Source organism: Lytechinus variegatus, chromosome 8, assembly GCF_018143015.1.
Source record: "Lytechinus variegatus isolate NC3 chromosome 8, Lvar_3.0, whole genome shotgun sequence".
In the NCBI taxonomy this organism is placed as follows: Eukaryota; Metazoa; Echinodermata; class Echinoidea; order Temnopleuroida; family Toxopneustidae; genus Lytechinus; species Lytechinus variegatus.
In genome coordinates, this window is record NC_054747.1 from 4,026,194 (window position 1) to 4,046,703 (window position 20,510).

At 37.4% G+C, this 20,510-nt stretch overlaps 1 protein-coding gene across 1 annotated transcript; it reads right to left on the bottom strand.

The window, feature by feature from the left end:
* Positions 1–7,944: 7,944 nt before the first annotated feature.
* Positions 7,945–16,488, bottom strand: LOC121419850 (radial spoke head 1 homolog). The gene is made up of 6 exons (XM_041614313.1): positions 16,334–16,488; positions 13,190–13,303; positions 12,714–12,819; positions 11,873–12,099; positions 10,007–10,301; positions 7,945–9,093 (listed from the first exon to the last, which is right to left on the bottom strand). Exons 1-6 carry the CDS (start codon positions 16,385–16,387, stop codon positions 8,924–8,926), a joined length of 966 nt encoding a protein of 321 aa, XP_041470247.1. The 5' UTR covers positions 16,388–16,488; the 3' UTR covers positions 7,945–8,923.
* Between the last annotated feature and the right edge of the window lie 4,022 nt (positions 16,489–20,510).

Genomic DNA, 20,510 nt, shown 5'->3' on the forward strand with positions numbered 1-20,510 from the left:
AAGATGGTATTCAAGAAGTTTCAGCCCCAGCTGATCAAGTTGCTGCTATCCATATTGTGGATGAGGGTGACGAGAGTGATGGTTCTGCGAGGATTATATTCCCAGCAGTTGAGCAGACCGAAAGCATCGATGACGTGGAGTTTGGCGACGACGTACCCGTCGACATGCGAACTCAGATGCAGGCGCTCTTCCGGGAATTCACAGACGTCATGACCGATGTTCCTGGGAAGACAGACATCATTAGTCATTCGGTGGAGTTGACTTCGGCCGAACACATCAGATCACGCCCCTACCCAGTACCTCAAGCACTACGACAGACGATTAGAGAGGAAGTAGAGACGATGCTTAGGATGGGAGTAATCGAAAAGTCTACATCGCCCTATGCATCACCTGTGGTAATCGTCAAGAAAAAGGACGGGAAGAATAGATTCTGCGTTGACTATAGGAAGATCAACGCTAAAACAGTCATCGACAACGAACCAATTCCCAACATAGATCAGTTGATCGCAGATATCGGAGATGCCAAGTACTTCACTAAAATTGACTTGTCAAAAGGATATTGGCAGATACCTGTTGTCGAGGAGGACCGTGGGAAAACGGCGTTTGTAACTCCTGATGGCCAGTATGAGTTCTTGGTACTTCCCTTTGGCATGGTTAACGCCCCTGCTGTGTTTACCAGAATGATGAGGAAGGTGTTAGATGAACTCCCTCACGTCCTTCATTATATAGATGACATCCTCATCTATAGCTCGTCATGGGAAGAGCATCTGGAAGATGTAAGGAGAGTCCTATCACGATTAAGGGAAAGTCATCTCACTGCTCGACCGAGCAAGTGTCATGCTGCATGTAGCTCAGTAGAATTTCTTGGACACATCGTGGGACAAGGTGAAGTGAAACCTACACCAGAGAAGATCAAGCAAGTGTTGTCGTCATCCCGACCGACAACAAAAAAGGAGGTAAGGTCATTTCTTGGTCTAGTGGGGTACTACCGGAAATTTATTCCAAATATGGCCACCATTGCTACCCCTCTATCCGATCTCACGAAGAAAAATAGTGCTACAAAAGTAAAGTGGGAGGAAGCGCATGAACACGCTTTCCAAACACTTAAGAGCAGGCTGAGTCATTTTCCTGTACTTAGATTACCGGACATCGATAGCGAGTTCGTTGTGCGCACGGATGCATCTGATGTCGGCATCGGCGCCGTGTTGATGCAAACTCATGAAGAGAAATTGTTTCCCATTTGTTTTGCCAGTCGTAAGTTACTTGATCGCGAACGCTTGTATCCGATAGTAGAGCGCGAGTGTCTTGCCTTAGCGTGGGCTGTTAAGAAGTTTGCCTACTTCTTACATGGGAGGAAGTTCACGTTGCAGACGGACCACTTTCCTTTGGCATACTTGTCGCAAGCGAGATTGAAAAATCCCAGAGTTTTACGATGGGCGTTGGCATTACAGTCCTATAATTTCCATGTTGAGGTTATCAAGGGATCTGATAATGTGGGAGCAGATTTTCTCAGTAGATGTCCCGAAGATTGAATGGTTCACAAAATTCAGTGGACTAACTTTTATAATTTGATAGCATTGAAAATCTCTAAAGCAGTAATATCATTTTGGGTTGGCGGTTATTTGTCAAGGTTAAGTGTATGAATCTTACTAATTTAGAGCTTTTCTTAAAGACTGGACATCACGTCTAGGCGAAGCGCATACGTATATGCAAAATACTAGTAAAACTTTTGTTAGGCAAATGAACTACGCCCTAAAACCCGATCTGAAGGCGTCGTGTACTGTAGGCCTATTAATTTTGGTCATTACGTTTTATTGGTTTGGATGGAGCTGACATGATTTATCTCGATTTGTTTTTGCCTTAGGGGCAATATCAACTTCATCGTTTTTATACATTTTGCTATAATTTTAGCAGACACATAATATGGATTTGTCTTATCGACGAGCTAATCGTATTTTATGCTGCTATGTCAGGAAGGAGTTTTAGATGATTTCTATGGTGTATTTCTTAACCCACATACGTGGTAAGTCAAAATTACTTCATACAAGGATATTTTGATAATCTTTAAAACTAAGACGGAAATTTGCACGAAATATGGTGTTAACTTAATTGCAGATTATATGGAACTTATTTAATGTTGAATCTTGCAAATTAAAACAATTTAAAGGATTTTTGACATTACGTCCGTTTAATGGGGTTGTTTACATACTATACCTGAACATGGTTGCATGTTTGACAATTATGAAGTTTATTCTATAAGGGATTGGCATAACTAATTTGTAATGTATTTGTAAGATTGAACGTATTTTGGAAGATTACTTTATGGATATTTTGAAATGAATTTCCATCAATCAAACGTGGACACTTATTGACAACTAATTATGCAAAGTTAATTAATGAATCAATTGCGTGATTAGATCAATGTATTAGAAGTGTGGTTCCATGTTTACTATTTATCGTAGGGTTTTTAGTACCGAGATTCTGAAGGCAGAGCCGTAGCAACAGTGAGTACTGAGGGTGCGTACGGGAACTCCGGACGGGACAGAAGTCTCGGGAATCGCCCTCCAGTGTGACGTCATAGTGATGAGTCATCGATGTTCGGATTCGCCATTGATCGCGATAATCTCGTCAGTTCTCTTCAATGGGCCCCAACGAAATGATAACAGCTAAGGACTTTATATTATTCGAACTCAAATTTCATTATGAATTTATTCTTTGATTCTATGCCATATTATTCACAGATGTGGACGTGTTGAATTTAATTATAATTAAAAATATTTCATTTGATTTGTAATTCCAATCCATTTTCTTTTTCGTGATTTGTTGTGTAAACAGTACATAGGCAATTATCTTTTCTCTAGAGTATTTTTGTCCTTTGCTTTTGCACTGGGCCTGTGACACACATTTCATACACTATATAAATATAAACTTTGAAAGTTATGACAGCGATTTTATAATTACATGTACCTCTAAAATGGACATAGTTCAATAACCTTTTACTTTGGTCATGTGACCAGAAAATGTGCACAGGATGTGATACTTGATTACTCTCATGTCCAAATTTTAAAAACTAGACCAATAAACTTTTAAAATTAGGGTAATTTAAAAAATATCCCAACTTGGCCAAAGTTCATTGACCTAAAATGACTTTTGACCTCATGTGACCTGAAACTTGCAGAGGATATTCAGTGATACTTGATTACTCTTATGGCCAAGTTTCATGAAGTATACTTATGATGTCAATTCAAAAACTTAAAGGTCAAGTCCACCTCAGAAAAATGTTGATTTGATTCAATAGAGAAAAATCAGACAAACACAATGCTGAAAATTTCATCAAAATCGGATGTAAAATTAGAAAGTTAGGAAATTTCATAGTTTCGCTTATTAAAAAAATTAAATGAACGAACCAGTTACATCCAAATGAGAGTCGATGATGTCACTCACTATTTCTTGCTTTTTTTATTGTTTGAAATATACAACATTTCAATTTTTCGGCAGGTCCAAGAAAGGTCACCCGAGAAGGAAAAATTTCATCTTTGATTTAAAAAGTTATCTTTAGTGGGGTAAGAAAGCCCAAATATTGAATCTTAAAATTTCATTAAGAAAAATCTGATGATATGCATATTTATGCTGATTTGGGGCACCAAATTTGCATAATTGGTAAAATGGGCATTACGTATGGGAAAACTATAAAAAAAAACTCATAGAAAATCAAAACAAAACCTTGAGATTTAGCCATAGGTGGGACATGGACCCCCTAACATCTTATTACTTTTTTGGGAAAAAAGTGGGGTCATCTAATTAAATATGGAAATTGGGACTTGTCCAAGGATGGATTGCCCCATTTGTAACATTTTGAGGATGTTTTTTAAAGTTATTTCTCATAGTACAATACTTCTATTGTTGCATCTCTGGGAAGTTCTAATTTATTAAGTATGAAAATGTTATACCACAAAAATTTGAAAAAATAGAGTTCACATTTTAACTAAAAGTTAATTAAAAGATTGTTCCATATGGGACATGTCTCGTATGGGACATTTACACACAATGTCAATGGGGAGATTTGTGTACAAAGTGAATGGAGATAAAAAAAATCAAGAGTGCTCTAAAAAGTGATTATTTACCATTTTCTTTAGTTTTAAAGACTAATTTGTAATGAATACTGATTAATGAAAACAATCAAAGCAAAAAAATTGTAAAAATTGAAAAATATGAAAAAACAATATAAATACATAGGAAATTCATGAAAAAATGAAAAACACTAAAAAAATTGTTGAAATGGCTAATTTCCTTTTCAGTCATATCAAACTTGTCTCAGGAGAACATTTCAAAAGAAAACAAGTGGAATGCCTCTGGCCGTCTCACCTGCATCACATGATTCAATATAGCAGCAGTGCTGTCTTTGGAAACTACTCTAACTCACACAAGATGTTCAGTGATACATGGTTACGCTTATGTCCACTTTTTTATGAACTAAACCAATAAACTTACAGAAATATGATGGTTATTCAACGGAGAACCCCAACATGGCCAAAGTTCAGAAAAGCGGTGCTTATAGTCTCACTCTGCTATGCAGGTGAAACAAATAGGAAACTAAGTGCCTTGCAATGCATATGCATGCGAATAGATGCTGCGCTGGCAGAGCGGTACAGGGTCAAGATATTTGAGAGCAAGATTTGCAGCACATTTCTTTGGCGAAAATCAGACCATGGATTCTTGCTCTGTATCAATGCTTACTTTGCAGTACGTGCTAGTGCACTGTCCAATGCTTGCGCGTGCGATATGGAATCCCGATTAAAGACATTGGCATGTCAGCTTCCTCTTCTTGCAGTCTGGTACAGTCCGCCACTGGCGTATTATCATACCTTGTGCTTGTCAAGTGTTGAGTGTACAGTGCAAGTAAAAAAATTCTACAATGGACACTAGATCTAGGCCTATGTGCAGCTAAAAAAACCCAGCTTCAACCGATAGAGCATTCATTTACTGTCAATCCACATATTGAAATGATATGACCTTGAATCGTAAAAACGGTATCCTACATGTTGAACTAGCCATCTCATGCACACACTGACACAGGTTATTTGATTTGATTTAAACTTTTTAGAGATAACAAGTAGGCCTAGACCTAGGTTTAACTCATGATATGCCATGCATCACAAGGACAGGTCACCTAGATCATGTATATAATTTTGCATGTAAAGGAAACCAAAACCCAATGATAGAATCAACCTGGAAAGGAAGATTAACAATTTTATTTTTAAGCTTCCTAGAGATGCAACTAAACGTTGAAAAAGATAGGCCTAGGGCCTAATATCATGTCATGGTTCTATAATCATGATAATACAGATCTAGATTTAACACCTAAAATTTATCCATAAAGTGTTTCAGAGGAATTTTAGCTCTTTCTGTTCGTTTGATATTTTTTTAAATAAAAATTTAGATACCAGATCACAATGAAAAATTGTGACACTGACAGTGAAAAAAAAGAATTTTCAAATTTTCACACAGAATGGGGACATGACAATCTCAACATAGTCACACACAAATAATGGTTTGCAATTTATCTATAAATTCTCCTCTCAAATAATCATATAGGCCTAGACTTGTCCTTATTATACTGTCAAAAGAAACCATGAATTTTGTCTTTCCAAACCAAGTCCAAGGGTCAGGGAGATCCGGCCCGGGAAGCGGGCGGGCCAGTATCCTAGGCCTAAACAGGCCATCTGATCAATTCAGATCATATTTTTCTAGCAAGTTGAATTTCCCGAAAATGTACCATTTTTATCCTAAAGCAGCCTGTTTTATGCCAACACTTTTCATTGTGGCTTCAGACACCCTAAAATGAATCAAGGTCTCTAAGTTAGGTCTATACTTTACATGAAGATAATAATAGGAATTTATATAGCGCCATCTATCTAGAAATATTCTATTCCGAGGCGCGTTGTTATTATTATTATTACCCCGGCTTTAGCTCGAGCTGCCTCTCAGCGCTCATGCATTCAAGGAATTAATCCTGCCGGGTACCCATTCACCTCACCTGGGTCTAGTGCAGCACAATGTGGATAAATTTCTTGCCGAAGGAAATTACGCCATGGCTGGGATTCGAACCCACGACCCTCTGTTTCAAAGTCAGAAGACTTATCCACTGGGCCACAACGCTCCACATATATATAATATATAGATATATATAAGTTAACCTACCACTTCTTGCATGAGATGAACCAGGTCGCCAAGTGCATTCAAATTTAACGGTTTATCCAAAACTGAAGTAAACGCACGATCCTTGCACGCTTTGAGTCTACGCTGTCTTCAAGGTGAATTTTACTTTAGGTAAAAAATTGGTTTTTACCTAAAAATTCCACTTTACGAGCCAAGGTTTTTGAGGGAAATTAAGCATTAAAAGATCAAAATAAAAAAAAGAAAGAAAAATGGCAAACGTGAATAATGAAACTGTAATTTAGTTTAATATTGTTTGCTAATTTGAAGACACCGTCAAACCTCAGATCGATCAATATTAGCCTGCTACTTCTCACCAACCACGCACAGTGATCCATAAATATCATCTCGCCGAGTGTGCCACCGATGCTTATGCATCGGTGACTCACCCGGCGTCTGTGCCGCTGATGCAAAGTTTACTACACAACCCTATGGCGTTGTGAGTCTCCGATGCAACGCGGGATGTGTCACCGATGCAATATTTCTCTCTCTCTCCCCTCCATTACCCCTCTCTCTCCCCCTCCCTATCTCTGTACCCCCCCCCCTCATTGGTGTACCTTTCTCCTCTCCACTCCCTATCTCTGTAGCTCTCCAACCCCCCCCATCTCTCTCTCTCTCTCTCACCCAATCTATCCAAACTTCAAAGTATTTCTCCTAATTTCGGAGTATTTCTAACTATCATGCACTGCACAGTTCTCTCAATCCTCATCAACAACAAAAATCATAAGAAATTGGATTAAGTTATTGAATTTAAAATGTAACTGTTATTTACATAATTTACATCGAATAATGTTAAAGTGAAATATACAAGTGAATACTATGTCATTTTCCTAATACAGGAGTACACATACCTACATAGGATGTGAGGAGTGGGATTTGAAAATCTTATTGTGGATTACATCGCAATCTGAATGCTGTTTTCAACTTGTTCTGAATGCCTACCACTTCATAAAGAACATGGATAACACTATTTTAGCATTGTATAAATGAGATAGACTTCTCTTAAGCACAATCCAAATATGTTGAATACATTGTTCTTGCTTCTTGACATGGTTTTAAAGTGAAATCTATGCCCTGCTTTTTAAATTGGAATGTAATCATCCAATCAATCTCAAATATGGATAGCCAACAAGGCCATAATTTTCAATTTACAGTCATACTGTATGAACGTATCACTTTGTAAACAAGGGATGTGTTAATGGACTAAGATAATGACAATGCATTGGTATTCGTCATATTAAAGAGAACATGAATAAATCAGCATTCCAGATGATGGTGGAACTGGCTTTCCATAGTTGAGGATCAATCAGTGTTGAGGATTGATCATACTTGTTTGTGAGACAGGGCACAGGGGAGCGTTTCATGGAAGGCCTTGTCGGATGTTTTGTCCGATGAAGCCTGTTTTATCGGACAGTTACCACAGTAACAGCGCTTCATAGGCAATATCAATATCAACTTGACAGACAAAAATGTTGATGCAACACTCACATGGAGCATTTCATCAACATCAATCATCCAACAAGTTGTCCCACCTCAGTCCCGTATTTCAAAGAGCTGCGATTGACTAGATCAGTCTCATCTATATGGAAATCCATTATTGTCATAATTTTCCCACCGAAATTTTGCACACATTCCTTTTGTTAACAATGACGAGCACATCACACCGTCAAGACAACAACGAATGTATGATAGATACATCATGTAGGGTAAACATTTTGAACAAACATGCATTTTAGATGTTGGCGAGGCTGGCTTACCATAGTTTTGGTTGATCTGATCAATTGCAACTGTATGTAAGACGGGGCCCTGACAACTTTCTTTGGTTTTGATTGGCTATGTAGCACGGTAACTGTCAGATAAAGCATAACTTGTCAGATAAAATTTCCAACAACACTTTTCATGAAACGCTCCCCTAGGGAGATCTATGTAAGATACAAGGACTAGTAGATACTTACATTCCCATTATACAAATGTGAATTTTCTTGTTGAAATGTCTTCTTTGCTGGAACAAAATGTTGGAATGACATACACAGGAACATACAATATATGCCCACTATAAATTATGAATTATACAATTTTTTTCTAGATACCAATACAATGTTCTTATAAATATTAGATTATTTTGGTGCTTGGGGATTCCTTTTCTTCTTTTTTGTAATACAAGAAACTCAATAATTTAACTGTAATCATTTTGGGAATAGCCTGTGATAGGTAGGTCTTTGCTAGTTCCCTCATACTCTCAATTTTTATGTTCATTAATTTGTGTGGATTTATCTATCTATATTTCTAATTTGTTTAGTAATTTCTATTTCTATGTGATGTTTTAAATCGAGAGTTGAGACTGTAAAAAAAATGAATGGAATTGAAAATTAATAGACAAAAACAATTTTGAAGAAAAGGGAACTAGCTGTAGTGAGGGGGGGAGGGCTATAACTCAGTAACAGTAAAACAAATTGAACATGTTTGCTGATGATCATGACAATAGGTAATAAAAATACACAAAACTGTTCGGCACGGCACATTTCCAAGCAGGTTTGAGATCCAAGAAAAGGAACAGTGATCAGCTATAATGACAGGTTACCATGGCAAACCACTTTCACTTAAGGTGAGATGCACTCGCTGGATTAATTCTCCGGAGCCAATGTTCCAGGGTTCAAAAACAGTGTTCATAAAATGTTTAATGGAGATCTTGTTAGCAGGAATGATTCTATTCAGCATCTTCTGTTTCCTCGGCAACGGGTGATACAGGCGCTTGCTCATCCCCGCCCTCCGCTGGCTCCTCCTGCTGCTCCTGTGTCTCTCCATCTCCCTCTGCAGCAGGAGCGGCATCTCCTTCTCCTTCTGCCGCTGCGGCTCCATCCCCTTCTGCCGCTTGCTCTGTGGGAACGGAACAATTCAAGACTTTTGTTTAATAATTCTCCCCATGACACAGTGATGCCAACCTTGTAAAATTTGGTTTAATAATAAAGTATTTTCATTTTTCTGTGATACACGCTGGCCCGTATTCTTGAAGGTTTCAATCAACTGTAAATTTTTCAATGCATATTTATGATCGATGAACTAATTTTCACTCCATTAAATTAATACAAACTTTATTTCAAAAAGCCGACCTGCAGATTGAGTGCAAATTTTCATTTAATCGCATGACTTAAAAGACTGATTTGGGGACCCCAAATTTACTTGAAACTCATTGCAAGTTTCTTGCAGTGCTCCATTATGCCTAGTGTTGCTTTTAAGATTAACGCAATAAGTTTTCTGAGGATCTGCTCAAACTGCATGGGATTTAAAGTGGAACATCATCCTGATGTTATTTGGTATTAATAAAAGCAGAAAAAAAAAGAGTTTGATTCAGGCTTGATGTAAATCCATCAAAGAATATAAGAGGTATGATTTTTTAAAGATTTTTTTTTTAAATTTGTGACGTCATATGTGAGCTGCAGCTCCGCATATATCATGTCAGATAATGGAATGGAGCAGCTCCCCATATATCATGTCGGATAAATTTCAAGTTCTTGATGGAATATGATGAATGAAAATATTTTTCTTATAGGCGGGAGTATGGAATGGAGTGTCTGATGATACATCCCCTGCACAAATAAAGTCACTTCCATTTTATCTAATTAAATTTTGGGGAATTAACATTACCGGTTTTTCACACATAATAAAGATGAGTTACTTGTCTGCGACAGATTTCTTTCAAACCTCTCACCAATATTTTTCTTCATTTTTTTTTTAAATTATTAAAACCGACTTCAGGGTGAACTCAATCAAGGAGACACCAAGAACCTACCTCCTTCTCCCCCTTCTGCTGCCTGCTCCCCTCCCTCTCCAGCTCCTTCCCCGTCACCCCCTTCTCCTTCCTCTCCCTCTGCCTGTTCCCCTTCCTCCGCCTGCTGGGCAGCGATGGCTTCCTCGGCGGGGTTGTACTGGCTGACCGCCTGGATAGGCCCCGCCCTCCATTTGGGTACGGTGACGGTCTGGGCTTCCTCCTCTTCCTGGTCTCCACCCAGTGGTTGCTCCACGGGGACGTACTGGCCGTGCTGCTCGCAACCGATGTCAAAGACGTACTTGCCCTTGCCTTGTGGCTAAATGCAAATCAAAATGCAAAATCAGAATTCATTTTGAAATGTTGCAATATTACATATTAGATTAAATCTTGTTTTACTGCTTTTATTTTCAGGGGATATTAATGACAAATAAAAATTTGCATGAGCAGTTCATCTAGCCTTAATGGATTAGGTAGATTTGATAATTAAATCACACAGGTTTATTATATAGCCCACGAACATTGTATCCACCGCGTTAGGTGCAATGATACAGTTAACCAGTGAAATGCCTCTGGCCGTCTCACCTGCATCACGCGGTTCAATATAGCAGCAGTGCTGACTTTGAAAACTACTCTAACTCGCACAAGATGTTCAGTGATACATGGTTACTCTTATTTCCCTTTTTTATGAACTAGACCAATAAACTTAGAGAAATGATGGTTATTCAACAAAAAACCCCAACATGGCCAAAGTTCATTGACCTTACATGACCTTTAACCTTGATCATGTGACCTGAAACTCGAACAGGATGTTCAGTGATACTTGATTACTCTTATGTACAAGTTTCATGAATCAGATCCATAAACTTTCAAAGTTATGATGGTAATTCAACAGATACACCCAATTCGGCCAAAGTTCATTGACCTTTGACCTTGGTCATGTGACCTGAAATGTGCACAGGATGTTCAGTGATACTTGATTACTCTAATGTCCAAGTTTAATGAACTAGACCAATAAACTTTCAAAGTTATGATGGTAATTCAACAGATACCCCCAATTCGGCCAAAGTTCAATGACCCTAAATGACCTTTGACCTTAATCATGAGACCTGAAACTTGCACAAAATTTTCAGTGATGCTTGATTACTATTATGTCCAAGTTTCATGAATCAGATCCATAAACTTTCAAAGTAATGATGGGAATTCAACAGATATCCCCAATTCGGCCAAAGTTCATTGACCCTAAATGACCTTTGACCTTGGTCATGTGACGTGAAACTCATGCAGGATGTTCAGTGATACTTGATTAACCTTATGTCCAAGTTTCATGAACTAGGTCCATATATTTTCTAAGTTATGATGACATTTCAAAAACTTAACCTCAGGTTAAGATTTCGATGTTGATTCCTCCAACATGGTCTAAGTTCATTGACCCTAAATGACCTTTGACCTTGGTCATGTGACGTGAAACTCTTGCAGGATGTTCAGTAATACTTGATTAACCTTATGGCCAAGTTTTATTAACTGGGTCCATATACTTTCTAAGTTATGACGTCATTTCAAAAACTTAACCTCAGGTTAAGATTTGATGTTGACGCCGCCGCCGTCGCCGTCGGAAAAGCGGCGCCTATAGTCTCACTTTGCTTCGCAGGTGAGACAAAAATCATTACTCTGTGTTAGGTGCAATGATGCAAGCAAATATCATTACTCTGTAATAGTTAGAATAATTTTATAAATAATCTGGAATATTGTTTGTGACAGATCTTGGGGCAACTCTAGAAAGACTGGTTGCCCCAAAGCATGCATTTTTGTAGAACTTTGTAGCTCATCACCCTCATGTATTTCCTATGCTGTTAATCGGCAATACACCGCCAAGGAGAGATGACTTACCTGATCAGCGACCCACATGCCTTGGTATCTGTGGTTAGCATGGATGAGCTCACCGGCCCCTTCCCTCTTCCCGCTGATCCACGATCCTACGTACTTGGATCCAGTGTCTTTGTAGGTGTAAACGCCCTGGCCGTGCCTCAGGTGGCTCTGCCACTCACCTTCGTACATGTCACCATTGGGGTACGTGTAGACGCCGTACCCATGCCTCTGATCATCCACCCAGCTCCCTGAAGAATAATAACGAAACAAAAAATTAATGCCTTGTTTAGGCTACAATCATCGTTTGATCAATGGGTTAGCCTACTATATTTAAGGGGAATGTAGGTTGCTACGGGCTATAATTTTTATGTTGACATGAATTTGTCCGGCAATGTAAACGGCCAAAGACGAAGCCACGCAGAGCCATTATAAGAGCGTAATACGCAAAAAAAAATTGGGGGGCAGATATGATGTATCAGGCAAAATTTATAAAAAGTTGCAAAGCTTTTGACATTTTTCATTACAAAATTCTAATTCTGTGATAGATTTTTGACAAGAATATTCAGAAAATAATATATTTCACCCTTCTCATTTTCCTTTTCTCTTTTTTTGTTGTTGCTTGGCAGTGAAAAACATTTTTAAGGGGGACATGCACCCCCCCCCATCTGTAGGTCACTGCAGAGATTGTTCTATCAAAATTAAGATGAAATGTTATTTGGGAATTTCTTGCATTCACTAGAAATCACTTCTACAACATTTTCTTTACCTCACTAGCGTAGCAACTTATGTAATTTACAAGAAACTATTTGTAAGTTACAAGAAAACATTTGTAAGACAGGGCCTGGATCTTTGCGTTTCTTACCCTCATATATCGAACCATCGGGATAGATGAACTTCCCCGATCCATGCTTCTTATTTTGTTTGTAGTCTCCTATATACCTGGCTCCATTCTTGAATTTATACACACCCTATAACAATAAGTGGAAAAAGACGAGTTAAATATTAGTTGAATAATAATTCACAGAAGATGACAGATGTAAAGGCTGGTGTATTCTGTATTATTTATTTGCATAATTTGCTTAAGAATGACAGGAGAAGTAAAAGCAGTGACAGAAGAAGAAGAAAAATATTGAACAGTACCCAGTACAAATTTAATACAACAACCTAATAACAGCTATACTGCTTTCTGTAAATGTAATATTCAATTATACAAGATGAATTGTATTCAAACTCTGAATATTTCCTCATTCTAAACACTGAAGAGGCATTTCCTTAATTTGATGTCGAGAAATCTACACCAATAAAAGTACTTCAATATCATCAAGGCATGAAGCTTACCCCTCCATGGCGTTTCCCATGCTCATACATGCCCTCGTACATGTCTCCATTGGGCAGCGTGGCTTTTCCTTTGCCATGACGCTCTTCCTTGGCATTCCTTTCTCCTTCATATTCCTGCAACATGAATAAGAAAAGTTACATTATATCATAGTTCTATTAACACTGCACAGTTTCAATTGTTTGGCTGTGGAATCTACTGCTTCCTCTGAGTGGAGAAAGCAGCAGATCCAGGATTTTCTAAAGGGGGGGGGCAAATTTTTCGGAGGAAAAATTTGACGAGCAGAAAAAAAAAAAAAAAATGGTTTTCAACCACAAATTAAGGATATTTCGTTTCCGAAAAAATTTGACAACCGCCCCCCCAAAAAAAATTTTGCTTCTCAAAAGGAGGGGCAGCATGGGCAGGCTGTGCCCCCCCCCCAGATCCGCCAGTGGTGGCGGAGATCAACAGCTGTCATTAGGGAATTGCAGATCAGGGTTGAAAATAGACAGGAGCGACGAGCGATTCCGCCCTCGTGTGCTTTGGAATCGCTCTCGCAACTGCCAAGTACCAAGCAACTCCCAACATGAAAATCGCTCCTGTCAGCGCCAGTCCAGTCTCCCATTTACGACTGCATAGAAGTCAGACAGCCAGGCCAGCGCGGCTGCAGTTTTTACTTTCATGCATTGTCGCGTTCTGACATGTAACTGAGTTGATTTTTTTTAGAATCACGGGCACAGCACTTCAGAAAAACGCTTAACGAGTTTCAAACTCTCGATATCCCGGGTACTATTTTCAAAACTCGGTGCACAATTTATGAATATTTAGGAGTGGGACTAATAGATGGAGATCTTTTGCATTTGCATCAGATCTCGATCTATAGTCCCACTCATGAATATTTACGAATTGAGCTGCGATTTACGCGCATGCGCAATTTTATGGAATCGGCAGTAAATAACACGTGCGCGGAAACTATTACTGGCTCTAAATCACAAGTATTTAGACTAACCGGAGGCTGGATGTGGAGTGAAATTAGAATGAAAAGAAGATAAGTTTTTTTATTCTCTCTAAGGTCATGTTTTTGCACGAGTTTTATATTTTCCCCATAAAATCCCACCTTTGTCACTCAAAGTACATGTATCAGAACAAGTTCACCACCTCAATGTTCGGGTAGGTGTAGCATAGTGTAGCGGTAGTGACGTGGAGCCTACGCAAACATCACTGGAGGTGACAAAATATCTGCACTCTGTGTGTGGTTGTGTGTTTCAGCTGTGTGTGTGTGTGTTGTGACAAACTAGTAAATAATACTGAGCCTATTGGGAGCATTTGGCTGAATTTCATTCGAAATTCATTTGATTAAATTACAAATATTACAAAAAACCTATTTTGCACTATTTTCATCAAGATCTAAAACACCAGTCAGTCTAAATCTAAGGAATGGAACAACATACCCACTTTCATTAAATCATCAAATTCTTCAGATCAATTCAAGAAACTTCTAAAAACATACCTCTTTTCCGATTAATTTCTTTTGAATGTATTTTCATTGTAATTATTACGTACTCTTGTTTTAAACTCGTTTGTAAACGCTGTGATATAGTTAACTATGGAGAGCGTACTAAATGCTAGTTATTATTATTATGAGATGAAGAAATTCTTGCCATCTCCCTACTTAAAGGAACATCATCAAGTCAAAATTTCGTTGAATTTTAATTCATGTTAGTCTAGTAGACTTTAACCTAAACCAAAAGCTTTGGTCTCTGTTATATTGATTGTTCCACTTAACTCCGTTGGCTCCACTCGCCAATTACAGAGACCGAAGTTCTAATTCGATCTGTACAGGGACTCAATGGCCATATTTTTATGTATTATTTAAGTTAGGATAAACCAGGGAAGTGGGAGTTGTGCTTCATCCGAAGTAATTAGTATGATGGTGGGCCCCAAGTCTGCGCACCTTAACAATTTGAGTTAAGATTTAACATTAATTTCTTCTTATTTCACAAAATCTTTCAGTTAATAATGTTTCTTATATCATTATGAGTAAGTGTACCAAATTTCTCATTAAAAAATAAAAGAAAAATAGGATTTTCTTGAAAGAAACCTCGGGCAGTCATTTTTAGATTGAAAAAAAATGGTACCCCATGTCTGCGCACTCATTCACATTGCACACGATTCGGGGATTTCGATAAGGCTGCATTTTGAGGCTGTCACATGAAATGCCCTAAATTCATTATTTTTCCACCATTTTGAGTCGGATCTTTTAATGAATACCTATGTATTGCATGTGTAAAGTTTGTGCTCGTTGCATATCTTCTTTTACAAGAATCATGCACATACGCGTGTGCACAGACAACCTGCGCAGGATGGGGGAACTTGCCATACAGTACATGTAGGCCTATGTCACTTTTTCTTTCCCTTAAGTTTATTCTTCCCCATTTTGGTGCATTTAAGGCCACAACGGTATAATAATCTCTATTTTGGTCCAGTTCTTTTTAATATTTTCAAAATAAACACAAAAATCAATGAGCCCCATTGGAGAACTTTGCATTGTTAACCCTCTATAATCTTGGCAGTAGCACGATCGCGAGCCGTATCTGACTATGTACGAGGAGAAATAAAAGAAAGATAAAAATATGTTAAAAAACTCCTTGAAACAGACAGCTGCCAGCTGTCTAACTTTAACCTTGAATTTCAGATGCCCAGATGGTGGAGCACAGCTGGCGGCCCCAGTTCATCGATGACAGTAATGTCGTCGTCAATCATGTTGATGTCGTCGGCGTGGCGTTGCCAATTGCCGACGTCGCAGAGGAAAACTTTTCCACCCTTTTTTCTTAATTAAAACTTTACCTAATAAAAGTGAAATGAGGAAAATTATTTTATTTTTTCATCCTCTTGTAAAGCAAGTCTCGAATCGATCTTAGAATCTCCAGAACAGTGGAGGGATCACCTAAGAGAGAGAGATTCATGTGAGAATGTCTTCCATATTTTGTAAATATTCTCCCACAACCACAATTTTTATTGGCTGAGCTGCGCATCGCACACCGCATCCGAGCTGAGCAAACATGAAAGTCAAAGTGTGGGACTGTACAAAAAAAAACCGATGGACAAGATTACAACAAATCACATCGAAATATCGAAAACCAACTAAAATACTGAAAGTCACTTACTCCTAAATATGGCCCTTGCTCTTCTTCATCATAATCTGAGCCTAAATCAGACATTTTTAGAGTTTTTATGTAGTAGCCTGAACTAGAACTTAAAGATAATCACTGAATCGTTCTTCCTTGCAGCAGAAGTTGTTGCTAGGCAAACCTTATTTAGCTGTTGTGAAGGAGTTTTCGACAGAAAATTGGGTTAAAATAAAAAATAATAATTGCACTATATTTAAAGAAATTATAAAATTATCAACCATATTTGATCTTCTGCTTCAATATTAATTATTTTTGTACACAATATGTGACCAAAATGTTATAATATTGAACAATTATGAAATTCATATAAATTATAGGATTTCACACCCCTACATATTGTGGAATAATCCAACATCAAAACTGCATGTATTCCACCGCACCAAGAGGGCGCTATTAGACAATGCAAGCATGCAAGATCGGAAAAAAAGATCGAAAACACAGAATGAATAGATCTCTCTATGAAAACGAGAGAATAGTTGCATTTGTATCCATCATCATCATCTGCTGTAATCTTTAAAGGGCTCTCGAAGAGGAAATTAGACTTGGATGGGAGGAGTGAGGGGAATTTTCAGGGTGATTTTGCAGGAGCTATGAGCTATTTTATTTATGCAGTCCCAAATTATGGAATAGTTTATACCAATTCATCTTCGATCAGGTACTTCTGTCGAATCATTTAAAAGACATTTAATAATAATAATAGAGTATTTCTAAAGCACCAAATCCACATTGATTATGTGCTCAAGGCGCTGCGAAAAGGAAATAAGAGAAAAAATTACACGGAACAGGAAGGGACAAAGATAAAAGAATGACAGTCATGACAATGAAAGGAAACTACTGGAAGGCAATTTTAAACAAATGGGTTTTTAGAGTAATTATGAAATGATCGATATTTGAAATACTACGAATGGAATATGGCAACTGATTCCACAAGGATGGCCCAGCATGTGCAAATGACCGATCCCCCATGATTTCTTGGATTTAGGAACTGTAAGCAATTTAGAATCGGAAGATCTTAAACGTCGAGGAGGATTGTATGGCATCAACAATTTAACATTTATTCTGGGGCAGACCCATGGATACAGTGAAAAAATAACAATAATAGTTTAAATACAATTATAATTACAAATACGGTACTCGATGGGTAACCAATGCAGTGAGGACAGAACTGGAGTTATGTGAGTAGAGCGTCTGATGAGGGTAACAATACGGGCTGCAGAATTCTGTAATTTTTGTAAGCGTGAAAGTTGGGATTATGGAAGCTGAAACAAAAGAGAATTGCCAAAATCAAGTCGAGATGATATCAGAGCATGTAGCGGAGCGGGTTGAATACTTGCGAATCGGATGCATAAATTTGAAGACACACTTATTTTTGTTTAGTGTAATTGTTATATATATTGGAAAGTAATTTGTATATGTAAACCGCATGATTATGCGCTATATAAACACCAATTTATTGATATTATTATTATCACTATTATTATAATGATCAAATATAGGCCCTATAATTAAAAGAAAACGAAACCTTTGGAACAATATAGTTTTTGAGCAAACCGAAAAATCAAAGAAAAAGACCAACAAAAGTTTGAAAAAAATGAATAAATAATATGAAAGATATGAGCGTATGAAATTTAGATCGTTATTGTAATGTAGATACTCCCGTTGCAATGCGACAAAGATGTGTGATGTCACATATGAACTACCCCCCCATTAGTTTTATGTATATTTTACTTAAATTGCCTCTCTTATCACATCTATCAGTAGATTCTATACAAGGTAATTTAAAATGTTTGTATCACCATAGGAGAGAGCAAAAAGAGACAGTTTGGGGTTATTTCATAGTCCATCGACGGGAAAGCTTTTTTTTCTCTTTTGAATCTTTATTGCTTCAATAAAACAAAATAATATTCATCGTATACAACAAGATACATCAGTATTCATCGTAATGAAGATAAAGTACATCAATAAAATACATAACAAATAAACATAAGTCTCAACTTGGTTCAAAATCAGGAAAAGGGAAAGTTGTTCACATCGGACATCACACATCTTTGTCGCATGAGAAGATCTAGCATTAGTGATCGCAATATTAAAATGTTCGGGACTTTCTCATTTGTCCGATTTTTCTCAAACACTTTCTTTGATCGTTATTTTTGAATTTTCTCTTTCCCGCACACTTGCCCACTTGTTCCAAAGGTTTCATTCCTATTTGAATAAAATATCAAAATTCAAAGTCAAATTACATTTTTTTTTCAAGAAAAGAAGGTTAAAGAAATTAATTACATATACACGTATAAGTAATTAATTGATATACAGGATAATCAATGTATATAAATAAATTTACAAAATTGAATATTTTTATGACAATGTTAACCCAATGAACGCGAATTTTTGTCTTTATTCTCGAGTTATCTCGGGCAAAGTGGATTCACTCTTGAAAATGCTTGTATACTGCTGCATCTCCACCTCCCGGCGAAAGGAGGGGAGGTATTTGTCTCTATAAAGGACAAGGAAAAAAATAACAAAACAGAACGAAGACAAAGCAAACAAATAATAACAACATACATGACTGTCACCAGCTAGGCTGCAGCAAATAGGACGTAAATATAAAACAGGGGCCGATTGCACGAAAGGGTCTTTCCAAGGACCGTCTTTCTTGTCTCCCATCTTTTATGATACGCTATAAGCGGGAGTGTTTCTGAAATTTATGATAAGAATAAGATTCGTTAGCTTGCTTTTAAATCAAATTTTATACAATTTCATGATATATCACATCATTTTATAAACAAATATTTCGTTAATTTTAACGGACGAATGAAATATGTTTGCAGATGATTTATTTAAAATGCGTTTCACATGGAGCATTATAAAAGATGGGCGACACGAAAGACGGTCCTTGCAAAGACCCTTTCGTGCAATCGGCCCCTGGGCTCCGAGAAATAATCTTATACAGGAACTATTCATATTATTTATGGTGTTTTAATGAAAATCTTGGAGTAGGGCTGCCAGTGAAGGAAAGAATCTTTAACAAAGAAATGGGAATGGGAAATTAAACGGAAAAGAGAAATAAAAGAGTCGGGGGAAATCTTCTAAAAGACATTCTTCATAGCCATTTTAAATTGCTTGCAAAATTAAGTAGAGAAAATAAAAATAATAACAAATAGCAATCGGAAAATATTTATAGACTTGTAAGAAGAGGAAATCATACTCCACTAGTGATCGCCTGATCGGCATTAAACTAATGCAATTAGAACCTTCGATAAATCAGGGTGTTTCAATAACTGCATTATCATTATTATTTCTTCTAATAGGCCCTATGTATTTTTCTTTTTGCTTTTACAATAAAAATTATAAAACGATTACACTAAACAAAAATAAGTATGAGCTTCCCCTTTAAATTAATGTCCGATGTCACATATTTTCAAGCCCCTACTGAAGTTTAATTCCAAAAGTTGTGCTACATGTAAATTAAATACTCAAAGGGATGTTGTATTAATACGCCTCTGTGAGTTCACTACTTTTTGTAAACCTTTTTAAGGATGAACTTTCGAATCTCAAAAGATTTAAATTCATATCTTTTAGATTTATATTCAAATCTACAAGGTCTAAAACAAAATCTTATCTTCGACTGGTCACTATTCAAAGCCGATCTGGATTTATTTTAAATCCTTGCAATTCAGAGTGTAGTGAGCCCCCCCCCCAAAAAGAAAATAAAAATGAGGGGGCTAAATGGACTAAACATAGAATATGAGGTGAAAATTTGTAAAGAAAAAGTTGCGAGAGGGTTAAGCAAGCATTGGCGGCGGAAGCCGAAAAATTTAGGGGGGGCACCTGAAATTTTTGGATGGACACAGGGAAAAATTGACGAGCCCCCCCCAAAAAAAAGGTTATCAACCAAAATTTTAGGAGGGGATCGCAAAAATTTTTGACATGCAAAAAAAAAGGTCCCCCACCTCAAATTTAGCAAGTGAGCAAAAATAATAACAATTTGATGCCGGGATTTACTCAGCACATTTCACCCTTATCCCTTTCCTTTTCTCTTTTTTTTCATGGTAGTGATTTTTTTTGTACGCCAGTGCCATTTTGCTTCCATCATTTTCTGCTACTATCTTCACCCCACCTAACGCGCTTCATAACAACTAATTAGCCAGCGGCT